The sequence below is a fragment of the Rutilus rutilus genome (assembly GCF_951802725.1).
Source record: "Rutilus rutilus genome assembly, chromosome: 24".
In the NCBI taxonomy this organism is placed as follows: domain Eukaryota; kingdom Metazoa; phylum Chordata; class Actinopteri; order Cypriniformes; family Leuciscidae; genus Rutilus; species Rutilus rutilus.
Window position 1 is genome coordinate 4,050,298 of NC_140228.1, and position 22,138 is coordinate 4,072,435.

At 41.4% G+C, this 22,138-nt stretch overlaps 1 protein-coding gene and 2 long non-coding RNA genes across 3 annotated transcripts; 1 reads left to right on the plus strand and 2 right to left on the minus strand.

Annotated features, from left to right (window-relative positions):
• Positions 1 to 1,636: 1,636 nt before the first annotated feature.
• LOC311284486 lies at positions 1,637 to 4,147 on the minus strand. Its single transcript, XR_014626229.1, has 3 exons — positions 4,022 to 4,147; positions 3,810 to 3,864; positions 1,637 to 2,076 (listed from the first exon to the last, which is right to left on the minus strand). It is a non-coding gene; the product is annotated as an uncharacterized lncRNA (long non-coding RNA).
• Positions 4,148 to 6,401: 2,254 nt separating this feature from the next.
• Positions 6,402 to 10,025, plus strand: LOC311283999 (uncharacterized protein; the record flags this gene model as incomplete). Its single annotated transcript, XM_084398805.1, has 2 exons — positions 6,402 to 6,470; positions 6,558 to 10,025. The coding sequence occupies exon 2, from the start codon at positions 9,060 to 9,062 to the stop codon at positions 10,023 to 10,025; it is 966 nt and encodes a 321-aa protein (XP_084254931.1). The 5' UTR covers positions 6,402 to 6,470; positions 6,558 to 9,059.
• Positions 10,026 to 20,298: 10,273 nt separating this feature from the next.
• On the minus strand, positions 20,299 to 21,654 carry LOC311284495. The gene is made up of 2 exons (XR_014626238.1): positions 21,601 to 21,654; positions 20,299 to 20,727 (listed from the first exon to the last, which is right to left on the minus strand). It is a non-coding gene; the product is annotated as an uncharacterized lncRNA (long non-coding RNA).
• Positions 21,655 to 22,138: the final 484 nt, after the last annotated feature.

The window sequence follows — 22,138 nt, forward strand, 5'->3', positions numbered from 1 at the left end:
TAAAGAGTCGTACAAAAACCTCCGTCAGTCAGAGTCACAGTGACTGAACTGAAACTGCAGCTGCTCACACACACACACACACACACATACACACACACACACACACACACACACACACACACACACACACACAAACACACACTAAGAAAAGCAATACGATTTTATAATAAGCAATAACATTTTTATATCAATATATTATAATAATATAAAAGTTTGAGCTTGGTCAGTCTATGACAGCTTTGATCATGATTTTTCATAAGTAATTTTTCTCCTGTTATTTTCAGTAATTTGTGAGGAAATTCAGTCGCGTTTGATCTTCACTTAGTGGATATTTTTCAATCTTTCACCATATTTTTGTTTTTCTGCATTTATGATTTATCCTCATTCTTCTTTCTAAACTGAATCACTGCATCATAAAGATGTTCTGCTTGATCATTTTAATAAGTCTATCGATTTTATTAAGTTTATCCTTCATATATTAACAGCATCACAAAACACTCTCAATTTCAGAGCAGATGAACATTTATATAATTTGAATTAATATCTTTACATAGAATTTTAAAATTAATTTAGAAATTAAAGATCAGATTACCAAACAGGTGCAGTCCACCATCAAAAATAATAATCATTTGCTATTTATTTTATATTTATTGTGTAATTTAACAGTGCTATATATAACAGCTTTTTCAAACATTATATCAATATCAACATTTCAACTATCTAAACATTTCTAATGTTTTTTGTGTGCAATTTATCACATCAATGTATAGTGGAAATGTATTTATAGTTAATTTTTTATATTAAAGATTAAAGTTTGTTCATGTGTGAATATAGTGTGGGTTGTGATGAGCCAACATGTAACTCATAAAGATGAAATCTTATTAACAAACTGACTAATGAATCCATAAGCACAGGAGAAACTGTTCCAGTTCAGATTATTCAGTTGAAGATCTCATTTGCATTGTCAGGTTTAGTGATTGTGATGGTCTCAGAATAGAGCAGCTCGTCTCCAGTGACCATGTTCAAACCCCAAGAGCTTCATTTCACATTTACTGCTGAATGCAGCTGTTCTCAACTATTACAATTAGGGGTGTAACGAGACCCTTATGTCACCATCCTGAACTCACAATACCATATTATTGCCATACTCCATCAAAATGGTCAATTTGGTTTAACATTGTGTGTGTAAATGAATAGGCTTGGACTTGGTGCTGATAACCCAATGCAGGACAATAGAGACACCAGAATAACAATATTCATGATTCTGAAGCTGAAAATACTGAATTATTTCAGACGAATATGTTTGATGTCTCTGACTAGATATATCTAAAATAATGTAGGCCACTTTTTACTGGTAACATCAGACATTTGGCATTATCAGGACCCACAAATATTCCCCCATTGCATTATATACATTATATTTAACATTATATACAGTTGTTTAATGTAGTAGTGACACGAAAACCCTGTAAACTTCCTAAACTTTCATTTTGGGTGAATAATACGATACATATTGTCACTATCCACTGTAATTATTGTTCCACCCCTAATTCCAATCAATCAAAAGCCGCTGAAACTTTAGTGCAGGACTTTGAAGGAACGACACACTGATCAATGATGCAGTCCAACACAAATGTGCGCTTGCGTTCAGATGAAGCTTTATTGAATGAACAGCAATGGCAGCACATTGACAGACTGCTTCAGTATTGAGCTGTAAATCACGTGACGCTCAGATACGCTGGTCTTCACTGGAGAAACATCAGCACTCGGAGCTCTTGAGGAACGAGGCCTCGTGAGCAGCTCCGGCATGTGTTCCTCTGCAGACGAAGCGCTCTGCGGCTTCCCAGCGTGCTTTGCTGAGGCTCAGGACGCTGCTGCGACTGTAGAGACCGTCCCGCTCGCTCTCTGCGCTGGTCTGAACCCCCTCGGTGACCTCTGACCCGTCCAGCGTCCAGCTCACCGTCGCCCCCTGTGGAGAGTAAGAGCTGAGCAGGCAGAGCAGAGCGGGGGGGTCTCCAGAGATCAGCAGAGAAGAGGGAGACAGCAGAGACACGGAGGGAGACACGGAGGGACCCGCTGAACACACACACACACACACACACACACACACACACACACACACACACACACACACACACACACACACATTCATGAATGATCATTTGATTTTAAATATACAAGTTACATTTTAAATGATCCACAGAATGAGTTTGAAAAACATTGTCCAAGTAAATTGATGGTTATATTGTGATGTCGTTATAAGATCTAGAAAACTAATTTAAATGATCATTTCAATATTAATTGTATTTTGAAAATATTCTGCTATTCAGAAACTCACAATTATAAACATCAGCAAATTTGATAGTTTAAATGATTAATTTTCAAAATGCTCTTCAACTGAGTTTCTTTTTGTCTGATGAAAATTATAAAAAAATATATTCATGCGTTTAAAAAAGCCCTTAATAGTTACATTTACCAAGAATTATAGAAAAAAATATATATATATGAAGAAGTTATTGAATAGATTTTAAAATATCTGCAGTCAATACATGAAATTAACTAAATGTTAGCAATAATATGTTAAATAAATTATTAATGTAAAATGAAAAATTACATTTAAAAATATTAATATGAATTATAAAATTTAAATAAATGATTAAATAAATAAAAAATATTGAATTTTCTCAGAATTGTTACAGAACCTTTTAATCTCAATCAAATTTTTTAAAACATTGTCCACATAAAATTGATTAATACATTTATTCATAAGATTTAGAATAAAGTATTACATAAGTATTTTTAAAAATATTATTCTATTTTGATACTCACAATCAATTGTAATTTTCAGTAGTTTTTCAATTGTAATTATGATTTTTTTTTATTCTTCTGTTAAGACACAATCATCCGCAAACTTAATAGTTTAAATGATTGATTTTTAAAATGCTCATTAACTAAATGTCTCTTTGTCTGATGGTAATACAGTAAAAAGCACAATCATTTCATCTTTACTGTAGTTTCACCTCATGCTTTCATTCATACACACTATCCTGAGTTTAGTTTCAAAATATTCTCCATTTAATCAGTATTACTAAATATTGTACATTGTAAAAAATTATCATAATTTTAACGGTAAAAGACTGTAAAAACGCTATAGTAAAAATGATTAATTGGTAAAGGGTTTGTTGCTTTACTGTATACACTGAAAACTGGTAATAGATTTAACTAACTAGATTTAACTAAGTTAAATATAACTTAACACAATATATTATTTGTGTTTTGTAAATAATCACCATTCAATAGACTTCCTCATAAACAGAAATATAAGTAAACTTATCAACTTCATCAACTAAATTTCTTTTTGCCTGATGATGAACTGATGAAATTTATTTTGTCTATATCATCCAACTTTTGTGTCAAATTAAATATATTTAGAAATAACTGAAAACGTTCCAATTACTTAAAAAACAATGAAATGTTAGCACACATTATGTGTGAAATTACTAATGTAAAACATTATGAATGTGAACTATGGATTGAAATGTAATAAACATAGAATATATCCAAATATGACATTCATAATATAGCAGACAATATTACATTTAAATGCATGAATGTGTGCAATCAATCAGTAAAATAGACTAAAATGCGACAATAAATAAGAGTTGAAGTAAAGCAAATAAAGCATTTCAATAATGTATTTTTGTAATAAATTAAGAATATTTTTGCCAAATGCTGTTAAATAACCTTAAACCTCCTTCTAAAAACACACACATCATACGTTTTTATTAGATAATTTAAGAAAGACTTACAGCTTCTGATCGTCAGTTCAGTTCCTCCACCGAAAGTCCACCACAGTGTTTCATTCTAGTGAAAGAGTCGTACAAAAACCTCCGTCACACTCAAATGAACACACACACACACACACACACACACACACACACACACACACACAAAGAGCATCGAAAAAGAGCCACAAAATACATTCATCACATGTGATATAAACTCTGCTAATTCTATTGACCTGCTTTATAATGAAATCTTCAGCCAGATTTAGATGGTCATTCTCTATTGGATGACCTTTGACCTGTTATACAGTATCATGGATGATATAAATCTGCAGCTCAGGTATTAAATTCTCTCAGCATCAAAGTCTGAATGAAACTGATCATTAAAACAGTGTTTAGAGCGAGAAGATCGACCCAAAATAACATGAAGTAAATCATGAGTTTCTGTTTCTGAAAATGATCCACAGAAGTTTATTAGCAAAGACACTAAAAGACAAAACAGTGTTTCTTCTGTCTTCAGGGAAATGATGTGGAGTGTGTTTGCATATTGATCAGATCTTCAGTGTGTGAGAGTGTTTATAGTGCTGTGAGTTTAACACTTCATCACTGACACACACAACAATCTTCATCAACATGACCTTCATCATCTTCATCTGGACACTGTTATACTGCTTTATACTACAAGGTGAACAGTTTATATTCTAAATAAATAATTTAAATAATATGATTTTAACACAGCTTTAAATTGACTAATAAATGAATAAACTTTATGGACTGATAAATGATTCGTTTTTCAGGCTGTAGATCTCAGATCACAGTGACTCAGACTCCTGTGAAACCTGCCAAACCAGGAGAAACTGTAGAGATGAGCTGTAAACTCAGTAGAGATGTAGCAACCAGCTACTCGAGACCCTTAGTTTCCTGGTACTTACAGAAACCTGGAGAAGCTCCTAAACTCCTGATTCGTTTTGCAAAAACCCTCGAGTCAGGAACTCCATCTAGATTCAGTGGCAGTGGATCTAACAGTGATTTCACTCTGACCATCAGTGGAGTCCAGACTGAAGATGCTGGACATTATTACTGTCAGAGTTATCACAGTGGTAATGTGTTCACACAGTGATAAAGAGTCGTACAAAAACCTCCGTCAGTCAGAGTCACAGTGACTGAACTGAAACTGCAGCTGCTCAAACACACACACACACACACACACACACACACACACACACACACACACACACACAACGGTGAAGAAACGACTCAATATGATCTTATTGAACATCACTTTCTTGAGCTTCATCAGTTTTTCACTATTTTGATTGTGATTTTTGAGAAGTCATATTTGTCTCCTGTTTCTATTAAATCCTTCATGTAGAAATTCAGTCACTTTTGATTTTCACTTCAGTGGATATTTTTCAATCCTTCACCACATTTTTTAAAGATTTTCTGCATTTATGATTTTATATATTCTTCTTTCTAAACTGAATCACCAGCATCTTAAATCTGTGCTTGATCAGTTTAATCAGTTATTTAGTCCCCATAGATCTGAACACACTTAATTAACGTAAGATTATATCTAACCTGAGGCCACGACCATTACCATAGGACTAAGCTGACTAACTTAACTACTTCTAATGGGAACTTTGTATATTTATGCCGTGGTTTCAGACGTACACTTAGTTAGAATAATGCTCACCCTGTTTAGATTAGTCTATATATTGACTTTGCCGATGTGTTAGTCGTATCTCTGAAACTTCAGTCGGCGTGCTCCTCTGCTCCTCCTCGGCTGATGTCAGTCCGTTACTAACCTGAGTGTAGAGTTGTGGTGTTATGGACTTAATGTAATCTACCAGAGTTAATCATTTCAGAGTAAATCAGAATAAATCCAAATGTAACAATTAATTATTAGTCAGGTAAATGTGTCATGCCAATTACATCAATTAAAAGATAATCAATACAAAACATCAAATGCTCAGCGATAAAGAGTAAAAGATGCATAAACCTGACATTAGAAAAATACATGATGTCGAGTGTCTTGAGGACGTTCAGCATCACGGGCCGATCTTGGCTACAGAATCACCCAGAGCCTCTTGAGGCATTTTCCTCCTCAGACCGAGACAAATCATCCTCAATGTGGAGAATCAACTTACAACAGGAGTTTGACTAGAGTTATAGACACAGTTCACACCTCGTCGAGGAACAGGAGGAAGTTTGGATGAAGGACACATTAAACAAAGTGTGTGATGATCCTCATGTCTGTTCATAAACTGCAGGAACACACATGGATTTGGTGTAAAATTTGGGGATTAACAGCGACGTTTCACTCCAACTACAGTAAAAATATTCTCACAGCAGATATTCAGGTTAATATGCTGAAGTTGGTCTTGTAGATTTATTCAGAACTAAATTGAATTCTATAATTTTTAACATCTTGGCTACTGTAGAAGATCAAATATTATGAAAAACAATCATTTTTACTCTGTTCTCACTTCAGTGATTGTGTTTTGTGTCTGTTAATGAGTGACTGTCTTCAGGGAAATGATGTGGAGTGTGTTTGCATGTTGATCAGATCTTCAGTGTGTGAGAGTGTTTATAGTGCTAACACTTCATCACTGACACACACAACAATCTTCATCAACATGACCTTCATCATCATCTTCATCTGGACTCTCACAGCGTTTGCTCAAGGTTTGTGGAGCACAAGTTTGATATTAATTCATTTCTTCAAGTATATTGTCAAAGTTTTGAGTGTATTTTCTTCTTGTTGTGTTTCAGAGTGTAGAGGACAGATCACCGTCACTCAGAGTCCCTCAATAACAGCAGAACAACCAGGAGGAACTGTGAATATCAAATGTAAAACCAGCAGTGATGTGCACAGATTTAGTAGTGGAGCTTATTTATCCTGGTACTTACAGAAACCTGGAGAAGCTCCTAAACTCCTGATTCGTTATACAAAAGAACTCCAGTCAGGAACTCCATCTAGATTCAGTGGCAGTGGATCTAACAGTGATTTCACTCTGACCATCAGTGGAGTCCAGACTGAAGATGCTGGACATTATTACTGTCAGAGTTTCCATTGCAGAACAGATTCTTATCATAATTGTTTGGGTGATTATACATTCACACAGTGATAAAGAGTCGTACAAAAACCTCCGTCAGTCAGAGTCACAGTGACTGAACTGAAACTGCAGCTGCTCAAAGGAGGATCTGAAATAACATCGTCACACTTGCATCTGAAATAAAACCATATAAATTAATCTGACACTCTTAATAATTATAGAGTTCAGAAAGAGATTTTGTGACACATTTGAGATCTGAGTGATTTCAGTTTGCCCTAGTTGCCTCCTTTTATTAATAATAGACTTTAATTTTCATAATATTCCATGGTTATTTCATCTGACCATCCTAACATGTAATTTGTTTACTATTCACTATATTCTGCAGACAGTAAGAGTTTTATATTAGCTTGCTGTTTTAATTATAACCTTGATCAACAGTTCAGTTTAGACACGCCTCTCCCTCCTCTGCACCAATCAGACGCCTCTGATAAGAAAGAGATAAGAATTGTTATTTGTGCTTTTACCTGATTTTTTTTTTTTTAAACGTATTCACAAAACTATGAGACGGTTATTGTAGGTAATTGAAGATTACTGTAATTCAGTGAATAAGTGGAGCGATACTCAGAGCTGGAGTCGAGTCTCGTGACAGAAGCAGATCCTCCATCATCACACACAGATGTGTTTAACCTGCAGCTTTAGTGCTGGATTTTACAGAGACTCTTTCTGCAAGTTTCATCGTTACGAGACAAGAGACTGAATTGAGTGTAGAGCTGCTCCTTCATATTCAACTACTCTTTAGTCGACTAGAAGAGGCTTGGTCAACTAAAAAGTTTATTCATCAGTTAGTCGCAGAAAAAAAAAAACTTGTGGCGAAGTCACTCAGTCTGTGACGGACAGATCGTTACCGGCGGTTCTCTGTAGTTTGCCGGTGCGCTGTGACAAGCTTTATGCGCGCGCCTGAGCGCTGATTAGCCGATGTATTATATATAGGACATTAACCCTCTGGGGACCAAGGTGTTTTTGGGGCCCTTGAGATGTTCTGACATGCCTTGACATTTGTGCTTTTTTCAGTTATTTATTTAATGGCAAAGGTGTAAATTCACTCTATATAGCACAAACAGGCCTACCATAATATGCGAGCAACATATATGTAGATGTTTGTATTTTTAAGAGAATAATGTTTATGCGTGGTTATTTAAAAAAATAAAAATGAAAGTTGCTGAAATAAGACCACAAAACTCATACAAAATATGTGCCCACAAGACTTTTGACTAATGGATGTTGTCTCTTCGAGTTCTAGCTTCAAAATTATGTGAAAATAGTCTTGCTTTATTGTTCACAAAAAAAATACATTGATTTAAATAGTGTAAAACAGGTTTTGCTTGGAAAGCCAATATGCGAGGGGGCGTGAAGGAGGAGTAGTTTACACCTGAGATTACAATGTCCCACCCACTCTGCATAATGACTCTGCATAATGACTCTGCCTAATGAGCCATTCTTTCAGGTGTGACACTGACTGAGCCACAATGCAAGGACAAAAGATATATTTTGAAGAAGACTTATATTGACCATTTAAGATTTTGCTTACATCTATCTTGTAAATATGTTTTGCTATTTTATTAAAAAGGTTACAATTACAACAATAATTACAATTTCAACAATATTTCAAGTGTACTCTTTCTTTGTAAAAAAAAAGAGAAAGATTATAGGCCTACATTTTATCATATTGTAATGACCTGGCAGTCAGCGCTAGCAGCTGGGTGCATTATGGGTACTTGTTTGTTGGGGGTTGATTTATGCGTTATTTAAGCAAGATGGTTGGGTTTTTGTGTTAGTAAAGTTATGTGTGTTTATGTTTGAGTTAGTTTGAGTGTTCTTGGTTCATTTACTGCTTTATGTAAAAATGTGGTTCTCACCGTCGTGGTAAGAGATGTGTAAGATGGGGTTTTGCCTGTGCAGTTCTTATTCTGTTGTTCTGAATAAAAGAGAGAGTAAGATAACAGTACTGCCTCCTGCTGGTTTGTGCTACTGATGCTCCACTTGCTGAGACACTCATGGTCGAGCGGTGTATGGGACATGAGTGCTCTAGCTCGCGCTAGTAATTAGCCTAGTAAAAGTAAATAGCGTAGTTTAAGCTCCAGTCAGCTCCCACGCTTAATAACTGCAGTTATTACATTGGTGTCAGAAGTGGGATTTAGGCTGTTTCGAAGACGCCATTATGGAGCAAAGTATAGGCGAATTAGAGCGTGCCATTCAAGAGAACAGCATCATGCTAGAGCGTCTGACGAGTGAGACGACGCGGAGGAGCAGGGCTCCGCACCGGCCTGATGGCGCTAGTGTACACCGGACAGTGTACCGCTCTCCTAGTCACAGGCAGAATGAATTTCCATCCATCACACCGACACTCCAAACCAATGGCCGGCCAGGCCCCCTCACACGATCGCCTGCCAAGCTGCCACGATATAGCGGGTTGACGCCCCTGGAGCCCTACCTGGCACAAGTCGACCTGGCCGCCCTCCACGATGGATGGAGCTGTGAGGAGACAGCGATTCACTTGGCCCTCGCTTTGGAGGGTTCCGCGCTCCAGGTCCTCATCGATCTATCTCCTGAGGAGCGGCGTGATCTCCAGGCCCTCACCGCTGCTCTCAACCGCCGCTTCGGGCAGAGAACCTCCGCAGAACAGAGCAGGGAGGAGCTGAATAACCGACGTCGCCGCGAGGGAGAGAGTGTGGGCGCTTTCGCCGCTGATATCCGGGTTTACGCCCGGAAGGGCTACCCTACCTTCCAGGCCGCAGCACGGGAAGAGCTGAGCCTCCATGCTTTTCTGCGGGGTCTTACACCTGAGCGGCTCCGCCAACATGTCCGCCTGTTGTCACCCCGAGATCTAAGTGAGGCGCTGAGAGAGGCTGAGCGAGCTGAGGATGTGCTACAGGATGGGACGGCGACAGGTCAATCTCCACTCCGGCGTCATCTGACGAGAGCAGCCGAATGGGAGGGGGACGGGGTCCGATCTGAGGAGGAGGTCAGCCGTGTTCAACCAGCAGCGACCCCCCGACGGAGGTCGAGGCTAGACCGCTGCTACCGCTGCGGGGAACCGGGGCATTTCGCCAGGGACTGCCCTGCCCCGAGCCCCCGGCCCAGGGCAACGTCACCCCCGGGAAACGACCTCGGAGTGAGGCAGTGAGGGGACCCTCACCCCGTTCTTCAACACCCCTCCATTACGACTGCCCTACCGTAGGGCGCTGCGGTTTTGCCAGAGGACTGTACCTGGACTGTGTTGTTGATGGGCAGCCCTGCAGCGCCCTGGTAGATACGGGGTCCACCATTTGCTTACTACGAAAAGGACTGTTGTCGGAAACTGACGGTCCTCTTCCGAAGGACTGGACCCCCACCAATACCGAACTGCTCACCGTCACAGGTGAAAGGACAGTAATGCCTGGAAAGAAGCTGCTGTCTGTGGTGGTGGGGATGAGCCAGACGAGCCACGAGTTCTGGCTCGCCGATATCAGAGATGACTGTATTGTGGGCTTGGACTTGTTGGCCCGCTGGGGAGCATGTGTCGATGTGCCAGGGGCCGCCCTATGCCTAGGTAACGAGACCGTGCCTCTTCGATTGGGCCGGGGCCGTCATGGAGAAGCTCCGGCCCCCAACCGACACCCGAGAGCTGCAGAGACCCAGGGTGAGCCTCCGGGGACTATTGCAGCTCAGACCAGTGCATCTCAATCACTACCACCCCACTCTCCATCCGCCCCCACGTCACCTGAAACTGTTGCTGCTGTTGAGGAGTTGGGGCGGCGAAGCAGTGAGCATCTGAGTGTACCACAGCAGGAGCAGTTACAATGCCTATTGGGAGACTTTGTGGACATTTTTGCTGCCCGAGAGGAGGATTGTACCAGAACAGCTCTGGTGCAGCATCACATTGACACTGGCCCCGCTGCCCCCATTCGTTTACGCCCCCATAGACTGCCTCTCGCCAAACGCCAGGCTGCTGAAGAAATGATCAGAGAAATGGCAGCTAATGGCATTATTGAGCCCTCAGACAGTCCCTGGGCCGCACCCATGGTCATGGTGCGGAAGAAAACGGGGGGGTGGCGCCCTTGTGTAGACTTTCGGCAACTAAATGCGGTCACCCGCAAGGACTCATACCCACTGCCACGCATTGATGATGCATTGGATTATGTAGCTGGATCCTGTTGGTTCAGCTCTTTGGACTTGCGCAGCGGTTATTGGCAAGTGGAGCTGGCGACAGAGGCCCGGCCCAAACTGCATTTACCATAGGGCAAGGACTGTGGCAGTTTAAAGTGATGCCCTTTGGACTGTGTAATGCCCCAGCCACCTTTGAGAGGCTGATGGAGCGGGTCCTTAAAGACATCCCCCGCACCCGCTGTGTGGTTTACTTGGACGATCTGTTAGTCCATGCCAGAGACTTTGACCAGGCTGTACACAACTTACGGGAGGTCCTGACAGCCATCCGTAATGCTGGGTTGCGGTTGAACCCGGCCAAGTGCAACATGCTCACCCGCCAGACACTGTTCCTGGGGCATGTGGTCAGTGAGAGCGGGGTGGCTACCGACCCAACAAAGGTGGCCGCGGTGAGGGACTGGCCCCCACCAACCAACATCACTGAGCTGAGGAGCTTCCTGGGTCTGGCCTCGTATTACAGGAGGTTCGTCAGAGACTTTGCAACCATCGCCAGCCCCTTACATCAGCTGACAAACAAGGGCCGACGATTTGGGTGGTCAGAGGACTGCACTGTGGCCTTTCAACAGCTTAAAGCCGCTCTCATCGATGCTCCTGTCCTGGCCTACCCTGACCCCAACCAACCATTCCTTGTGGACACTGATGCCAGTAACGTGGGGGTCGGGGCCGTACTATCTCAGAGGGGGGAGAATGGAGAGCGAGTGGTGGCCTATTATAGTTGCAGTCTCAGTCGCCCAGAAAGAAATTACTGCGTCACCCGGCGGGAGTTGTTAGCAGTGGTCCTGGCGGTCCGTCACTTCAGGCCCTACCTCCTGGGCACCAGGTTCACACTGAGGACCGACCACGCTAGCCTCACTTGGATGCTGAATTTCCGCCAGCCAGAGGGTCAGGTGGCAAGGTGGCTGGAGATCCTTCAAGAGTATGACTTCGAGGTCCAGCACCGACCAGGGCGGCAGCATGCTAACGCTGACGCCCTTTCCAGACGTCCATGCTTTGCTGACGAATGTCGGTACTGCAGTCGCCAGGAAGAACGAGGTCTGGGGCCATCGTCGGCAGCAGTAAGGCCCGGTGGCAGTGGGGGAGATGGGGAGCCATTCACCACTGAGCAGCTGAGGCAACATCAGACGAATGATCGAGTTCTGGTGAAGGTGAGGGGCTGGTTGGAGGCCCAAACCCGTCCGGACTGGCCAGCTGTGTCCTCCCAGGGGCCTGAGATCAAGACACTTCATTCCCAGTGGGGCAGCCTGGAGCTCCACGAAGGCGTGATCTACAGGCGGTGGCAGGCACCGGGGGGGGGCATCGACCGCCTGCAACTCCTGGTTCCCCACGCTTTGCGGCCGGAGGTCCTCCGTTGGGTTCATGGGGCAGCTGGAGCCGGTCATTTCGGGAACTCCAAGACAGTGCGGCGACTGCGGCAGCGGTTCTACTGGCCGGGATGTCGGCAAGATACAGAGCTGTACGTTCATTGCTGTGATATTTGCACGGCACAGAAGGGACCCAACCAACGCTCTCATGCGCCGTTGCAGCAGTACCTAGTCGGGGCGCCTATGGAGAGGATCGGGGTGGACATCTTGGGTCCGTTTCCCATCACAGAGGCTGGCAATCGCTTTGTCCTGGTCGCTATGGACTATTTTACGAAGTGGCCAGAGGCGTATGCAGTGCCGGATCAGAGTGCCTCCACGACGGCACAGCGACTGGTGGACGAGATGTTCGCCCGGTTTGGGGTGCCGGACGAACTTCATAGTGACCAGGGGCGCAATTTTGAGAGCCGACTGTTCAGTGAGGTGTGCCAGCGATTAGGGGTGAAGAAAACAAGAACCACTCCCCTCCACCCGCAAAGCGATGGATTAGTTGAGCGGTTCAACCGCACCCTGGCCACCCAACTTGCCATCTTGACCAGTCAGCATCAGAGAGATTGGGACCAGCATCTGCCCCTGGTCCTGTGGGCATATAGGACAGCGGTGCAAGAGTCGAGTCAGTGCACACCGGCGGCACTGATGTTTGGGAGGGAGCTCCGCACACCAGTGGACTTGGTGTTTGGGTCTCCCCCCGAGCCGGAGATTGCTGGGGGGCCAGAATTGGATTATTTCAGAAAATTGAAAGAGCGTCTGAGTACGGTCCATCAACTGGCCAGGGAGGCTCTAGAGGACGCTGGAGCTCGCCAGAAGCGGGCATACGATGCCCGGGCCCATGGGCCTATGATTGGGCCAGGGGACAGAGTGTGGGTGTTCTGCCCCCAGAGGAAGCGGGGGTTGTCACCAAAACTGACTCATCATTGGCAGGGACCCGGGGAGGTTCTGGACAAAATTTCTGAGGTTGTCTTCCGGGTCCGAATGCCGGGACGGGGTAGACGGGTGGTGCTTCATAAGGACCGGTTGGCACCATACCACCCACTGGTTCCAGAGCAAAAGACTGATGGAAGCCAGAGAGGCTCCCCAAAATCCACTCCCAGCGCCGAGATGGACAATAACGGACTCAGGGCTGAGCCTGGCGCTGGGGGTAGAACACCAGGGAGGTCGAAGCGTGTTCGACGCCGACCGGGACATTTGTTGGATTTTGTTGTGGGAGATTAGGGTTGTGGGGACACTAACCCTCTTGGGGGGGGGTTATTGTAATGACCTGGCAGTCAGCGCTAGCAGCTGGGTGCATTATGGGTACTTGTTTGTTGGGGGTTGATTTATGCGTTATTTAAGCAAGATGGTTGGGTTTTTGTGTTAGTAAAGTTATGTGTGTTTATGTTTGAGTTAGTTTGAGTGTTCTTGGTTCATTTACTGCTTTATGTAAAAATGTGGTTCTCACCGTCGTGGTAAGAGATGTGTAAGATGGGGTTTTGCCTGTGCAGTTCTTATTCTGTTGTTCTGAATAAAAGAGAGAGTAAGATAACAGTACTGCCTCCTGCTGGTTTGTGCTACTGATGCTCCACTTGCTGAGACACTCTTGGTCGAGCGGTGTATGGGACATGAGTGCTCTAGCTCGCGCTAGTAATTAGCCTAGTAAAAGTAAATAGCGTAGTTTAAGCTCCAGTCAGCTCCCACGCTTAATAACTGCAGTTATTACAATATGTATTCATTAGTTTGAATATAGCCAACATTGGAACATCTAATATCTTAGTCTATGACTTTATTTTTGACAAAAATAGTATTTTATATATATATATATATATATATAGATATGAGCAGAAATTGCTAAACAAAAGCTTATTTGATGTGACAGTATATTCTACAGTAAAAACTGTACCCAAATCTAGTCAACAAAATGTTGTCTTTCATACTTCGCCTGACTGTAACGTTGTTTTTATGAAATATTAGGGCATAGCCTATAAATGTTAATTTGCAGTTTAATACGTTGCTTATACAAATACATTTTATTTCAACATATTTCAGTCGATTTTTACTCATCTCAGTAGGCTATAGCAAAGCAGTTTATTCTTTCACACACAGACGCGCGATTCATATTTAGGCTAAACAGTCTTTACAAATATGTACCCTTCATTCATCTCACAGAAACGCGATTCATATTATAGAAACGCGATTCATCTTTTTGTTTACATAGGCCTACACTAACGTTATTCCATAACGTTATTCCACATTAACACTTGAGAAAAGATAACAGCCTACCTCACTCCTCAGCGGGATCTGCTCCTCATATCAGGAGATATTGCTCCTCATATCAGCACTGTTCTGAGGAATCTTTTCTCCATAAGGTAGGCTATATTATGCCTCACTCGCGGCGCTTTGTTTACAGCTGATGTGGGCGTTCTCAGAATTTGCATTTGAATAGCACGCGCTCTCCGGGGAGTGGTCACATTACTTTTGAATGAGCTCGTAATGAGCTCGACTGGAATCGCTCTCTTTTTATACAGATTACAGAAGCTGATAATATTTGTTTTTTATATAAATTACTTCATTTAAAAGATGCGATCTCAAGCTTTATGCCCGTGGGTCTGTTTGCCTGTTTGACTGAATTTTCGCGGAGTTATAGATCATTTTCGAACGCGTTTCAAATGGGAGTTTACTGACAGAGAGAAGGCAGAAATCGCATCATGTTAATTTTTCTTTATTTGTCAAAAAGCAAAACACTTTATTTTTATTGTGAGTATACAGAAAAAAAATAGAAACTGAACAGGATCGATTGATGTATTACACGAAAATGAAAGATCAAAATTAACAGAGCATTTTGTGTTTATTTTTCATTGCTAAAAAAAAAACGAGCAAAACGCGCGGGCGCGTTTTTGGTCCCCAGAGGGTTAAAGGCTTATTATTATGATTTATATGGCTTATTAATATACATGTGCGATTAGTCGACTAATAGCTTAAATGAACAACTACTATGTCAATGGCTGCGTCCCAATTGACCCTTCGCAGGGAGTTTGATTGACAGGCGATCTGACCAATCATAATCCGCCATCCGCCATTTTGTCTGACAAAGCAGTCAGGAGTATAGATATCCATATAAGGCTAGATGTCTTAAGGCGGAGTCTCGAACGGCACACAAAACGGTATTTATTGTTAACATCTCTTTACAAAATAACTAAATTTGAAAGGTGAGACTTTGTTTCATATCAAAAGTACCCTGGTCTGTCCTGTCTGTCAGTGTGTTGTCAGTTTCTCTGCTCCGCGATGTGTGTTTCACTGCGTGAGAACGTGTGTGGCGTGAGAGTGGCGTCGCTTATCGGACATAGCAACAGTAACTAAAGGGGGCGGGTCTTTGTGAACGGTCAATTCAGAGTCTGGATCCTTCAAAGGCCGTGAAGGACGGACTGAGTGTTAAATGGGAAATGTGAGTGTTGTTTCACAGGAAATTAAGACGCATTTGAAGGAGCCTTTGAGTTGAGACAGACTTCGTCGCGCCGCTGTGAGGCGATCGGCCTTCGAAGAATGAAGTCTCTGAATCGGTAGAAAAAGCTGAAAGAAGTGCTGAAATCACATACTCTCTTGAGTAGATACTTATTTTGATTTTAGTAATTACTTCACGGCCGCTAAAAAAGTCAGTTCTATATAGTATAAATGAGTGTGTGTGTGTAATCCAGACGTACTACATTCGCCATGTTGTCATTATCATGTGATCTACCAGCGTCAGCTGCATCTCTTCACTGTCATTCACAGATCCTCTCCTGTGGCCTCATGGGATAGTAAAGTGTCCATCGTATCACACTTCAGAATCTCTCCAAAAGTAGTCGGACGTCCGAGTACTTTTTGCTTTTATGAGTATTGTCAATTCGGACATCCTTCTTTTGTCACATACTGTTTTTTGCCTACTATATAGAAGGGAAGATGTGATGCAGATGCAGCCATTAACTTTATCATCCGATTAAAAACACTCATTCATTCAGGAACTATTGTGAAAGTGACATATGAAGGCCAAGTGTGGAAACCCAAACTCAGAGTTTGTCCTCTGCATTAAACCTGTCTGACTCTCTCTAACTATTAGGCCACGATTGTGTTTCTCAGAGTCGCACTGGTTTGCTTTACTGTGGTTTCGTTTGGAAATATTTCAGTTAGCCGTAACTTTCAGTTAGTAAATAACTACTGGCAATATAAATGACTAAAATATAAAGTACTCAATGATAGATTCTTGTTCATTAAACTGTTGTAGCAAAGCAATATCACACTCACACTCAGAAAATATTTCTTTATATCAGTAGAGGATCATATTAACATGTGAACTCGTGAAATGTTTGTAAAGTCTCAATGAAAGCACATTAAAGTTAAATCTGTGACTGAAGCGTTTGCATAGAGTGTGTTTTACATGAGCGACACACGCTTCAGTGCTCTGCATGTGTTTATAACTCTGTCAAACATCAAACATGATCAACAGCTGTTTTTCACTAGAACTGAACCTTCAACCTACAAAAATGACTTTCATCACCATATTGATCTGGACGCTGGCAGTGTTATGTCGAGGTTTGTGTCAGTCAAGATTACAAACGTTATTCACTCGTTATCTTTGTGTGTGTTGTGAAGATATAAGGTTGTAAAAGTGTGTGTGATTTCTAATCTTTCTCTCTTGTCAGAATCTGTTGGGCAGGTGACAGTGACTCAAACTCCCTCAGAGCGGCTCTCTCAAACTGGACAATCAGTCACTGTAACCTGTAAAACCATTAGAAATCCACACTGCTGTTATGGTGATGGAAAACCCGCTCTGAGCTGGTACTTACAGAAACCTGGAGAAGCTCCTAAACTCCTGATTTATGCAACAAACCGCCTCCAGTCAGGAACTCCATCTAGATTCAGTGGCAGTGGATCTAACAGTGATTTCACTCTGACCATCAGTGGAGTCCAGACTGAAGATGCTGGACATTATTACTGTATGAGTTTCCACTGTCCTAGTAGCTGTGTGTTCACACAGTGATAAAGAGTCGTACAAAAACCTCCGTCAGTCAGAGTCACAGTGACTGAACTGAAACTGCAGCTTCTCAAACACTTTCACACACACACACACACACACACACACACACACACACACACACACACACACACACACACACACAATATAAAACAATATGATCTTATAATAAGCAATAATATTATTATATTAATATATTATAATAATATAAAAGTTTGAGCTTGGTCAGTATATGACAGCTTTGATCATGATTTTTCATAAGTCATTTTTCTCCTGTTATTTTCAGTCATTTATGAGGAAATTCAGTCGCGTTTGATCTTCACTTAGTGGATATTTTTCAATCTTTCACCATATTTTAGTTTTTCTGCATTTATGATTTATCCTCATTCTTCTTTCTAAACTGAATCATTCCTTGTTCTCACCTTATTTCCAACTGCAATTTTAAGAAATTTAGATGCCCCTACTGCATTACCGTGCTTTTGTTGTAGTAATTTTAAGGTTTAAATTCTAACAGGAATAATCTGTTCTCGGATACCGTGCGTTCAGTGAGGCCTGCGGGGCAACACTATTTGATGCTGCTGCTTTAGCGATCCTGGTTTCTCCTGGACAACTCGCTCGTCAGCGCGTGTGCACTCAGTTCATGTGTATTGTGACACCTGCTTTCATATTGTTTGTGATCGCCGGGTTGCTGGTGAAGTATGAAAGCGGAGTGAATATCCACCCAGTTTTGGTGCACAATTCTTAACCTCAGCGTGGTTTGATGCATGATTCTCAGGTTTATTAATTAAATGTTTTTCTTCTGTAACTTTTATTTAAGTTTCAGTTGTTATTTGTTTTGTTTATTTGGAGACCATTTTGTTAATTTAGTTTCTCGTTATAGGAGCCGAGGCTTCAGGGCCGGCCGTTCATAGGCCCTCGTGTGCGGTGGTGGGGTTCTGTCACGGAGTGCTGTGTGTTCATGACCGTATCGGTGTGTGTTGTGGTGAGACCTGTGCACAGGGTGGTATAGGAGTCTTGTGCTCATTAAACAAGTTTCCCTGCCATTGGTAAGCCTCGGCCTCCTTTTCATGTTTGGTTTCTTTAATGTTTGTATGTGTAACCTGCTCCTTCAGTCTTTTAATGTTTGAAGCAGGCCCGGATTGGCTAATCGGGAGCACCGGGAGAATTCCCGGTGGGCCGGTCTGTTTTATTGGCCAGGAGGGCCGGTGTCCAGTCATAGCGCAGCCCCACTATTTTTTTTATTATTATTTTCTCGCAGCCCAACAAAAAAAAATAAAGTCACTTTGTTAGAGATGTGCTAACAAAAAATAAGAGATACAAAACGAGGATAATAGCCTATAGGCGCAAAGGCGGCGCTGAAAAGGCCAGAATAATAAAACATCTCTAGAAACTGAAGCGGCCAAATAGCCTACGAGTCAGGGCCGTACCGACCATTGAGGTCTAAATTATTATTTTTTTTTTTGTCATCTAAATTATCCATTACATAACAATGTCTGGCCAAAAATCTAGCACAATGCTATTTCCTAAAATTAGTTTTTTTACAAATGTGTTTTATATTTATCACAGCTGTGTGTAACTGGCTGCAATAGTGTCTGATCATTGAGGACTGTGTTGGTCAAATGAAAACTAATAGCATTTTCACAAATATGTGTATATGTTTTGACTGAAGTGTGTCATTTTGCAAACAATCTAGGAATTATGCAAATTGAGTGTGGTGTTTGGATAATTGTTATTCTGTTTTGAAAAAAAGAACCCGGTTTTCAAAATTGCGTGTAAACAATTGAAAAAAACTGTAAAAAACGAACAACTGAATTTACATCAGCGTAACAAAAACTACCTAAGCGACACAAACCATCATTAATTTGAAGTGTAAATTGATCGTTTAGTTTGTTACACATCCCATTTGATTACATGGAGAGGACGGGGTTAATGAGCTGTACTGGGACCAGCCACCTGGGGGCGATCAAGACATTTGGCTTACATTTTCAGGACTTGTGTGCAACTAACACTGAGGATGTGTCCGAAATTGCCAAACTTTTTTGAATAAGTAATTACTTTACGACCGTTAATAAAGTACATTCTACAGTATTAATGAGTGTAGTATGAATGTAATCTGGACGTACTATATTGGCCATGTTATCATTATCATGTGATCTAGTGTCGGTTGCGTCGCTTCACTGTAGTCGACATACTTCTTTTGTCACACACTGCTTTTCACCCATATATAGTAGTGAAGTTTGTGATTTCGGATTCAGCTTAAACCTTTATTCTTTTTCTTCGCATTACTCAACACAGTTTCTCACTAGAGCCTGAAGTGCTGCAGATCCTCATTATTACATCTGTTATAGTGAGCAATTACTATGAGCTGAACACCAAGTATTGTATACTTCTCAACACAGCAGATCTGTACTGTGATGGACGGGTTTGACTCAAATATGCTCTGAATCAGAGAAAACCGAATGTGTAAACTGATATGAAATCAAACAGACCATATATTGTTTGTTTTGTACAATACACTATATGATAAAGTCAATGTAAGAAAGATGTTTTTGAGCCTTTTTCAAGTAGGCCTAGCTATCATCTCAAGCTTATAATGACCTTATTACTCATAACTCATTTTAGCAGAAGTGAAACTGCTCCAGTTCAGAGCGTTGAACCAGTAAAAGAGTGAAACTGTGAGTTTGAGGTGAAACTCTCATTTGCATTGTCAGGTTTAGTGATTGTGATGGTCTCAGAATAGAGCAGCTCGTCTCCAGTGACCATGTTCAAACCCCAAGAGCTTCATTTCACATTTACTGCTGAATGCAGCTGTTCTCAACTATTACAATCAATCAAAAGCCGCTGAAACTTTAGTGCAGGACTTTGAAGGAACGACACACTGATCAATGATGCAGTCCAACACAAATGTGCGCTTGCGTTCAGATGAAGCTTTATTGAATGAACAGCAATGGCAGCACATTGACAGACTGCTTCAGTATTGAGCTGTAAATCACGTGACGCTCAGATACGCTGGTCTTCACTGGAGAAACATCAGCATTTGGAGCTCTTGTTGAACGAGGCCTCGTGAGCAGCTCCGTCGTGTGTTCCTCTGCAGACGAAGTGCTCTGCGTCTTCCCAGCGTGAGAGGCTCAGGACGCTACTGCGACTGTAGAGACCGTCCCGCTCGCTCTCTGCGCTGGTCTGAACCCCCTCTGTGACCTCTGACCCGTCCAGCGTCCAGCTCACCGTCGCACCCCGTGGAGAGTAAGAGCTGAGCAGGCAGAGCAGAGCGGGGGGGTCTCCAGAGATCAGCAGAGAAGAGGGAGACAGCAGAGACACGGAGGGAGACACGGAGGGACCCGCTGAACACACACACACACACACAACACTAACGTCTGTCTGATGCTCAGAGTTTAGGGATCATTTAGATGTCAGGCATGGTAATGTAGTAAAAATCACAATTTCATATTTACAGAAATTCCACATCACTGATTTCATTCATAGACCATATACAAACAAATATCCTGAATACAATTCTCCATTAAAAAAATATTCACTGCTACTAAATATCAAGTACAATATATATGTATAAATATAAATCAGCTCTCTTCTGTGATATATTGTCAAATATTTGCTAATTTATTCTTTTCTGAATTTAGTAAAAAATTCATAATTCATTCAAAATTCATTCAAATTTACATCTACATCTTTATGAGATATAGGAAACAAATTTAAATTATCATTTCAATATATTATTTGTATTTTGAAAATCACCATTCAGGACACTTTCTCATAAACCGAATTCTAAGTTAACTTAATAGTTTAAATTATTACTTTTAACATGCTTTTGTGTCATGCACAAATTAAAAAGAAATTATTGAAAATATAAAATATTGTAATTAATTAAAATACAATGAAATTTTAGCATACTTTAGATGTGAAATTACTAATGTAAAACAATGAATACAAATATGCCTTAAAAACATATCACCAAATATCGGAAATAATAATATAGCAGACAAAATTAAATTAAATACATAAATTTGCTGCAATCAATCAATAAAATACAATGAAATGTGACAATAAATAAGTTTGGAAATGTAAGTAAAGCTTTTCAATAATAACTTTTTTGTAATAAATTAAGTTGCCAAATAAATAGCCTTAATGATTTTTTAAAAAACACACACACACACACACACCATACAGTTTTATTAGATAATTTAAAAAAGACTTACTTCTGATTACCAGTTCAGTTCCTCCACCGAAAGTCCACCACAGTGCTTCATTCTAGTGAAAGCGTCGTACAAAAACCTCCGTCACACTCAAATAAACACAAAGAGACAACAACACTCACACACACTGATATGAGACACAACAGCAGATCTTCTCAACAAACATGGATTATTTGGATTATTTATTTGATGTTTTATTGAATGTTTCATTTGAAGTCACCATTATGGTGATCAGAATTTGCTTTAGTTGGGCTCTTGACCATTGACTTTTGCTAGTTTGTTTCTCTTTCAGCAACTGAAATAGTGTTTTCAGAGAACATTTGTCCTTAAGTGGTCAGTGTTCACCAGCTGGTGCTCAGCTCGGAACCTAGACCCCTACTCATGTGAAGTACCACTGGTACTTTCCTTTTTGCAAGAGCTACTGAACGCGGGTCGTACCCCCTCTATGCTCAAAGAATATGTGGCGGCCATAGCAGCCTTCCATGCTCCTGTGGCCAGCCAATCCTTAGGAAGGAACGACTTGGTCGTACACTTCCTCAAG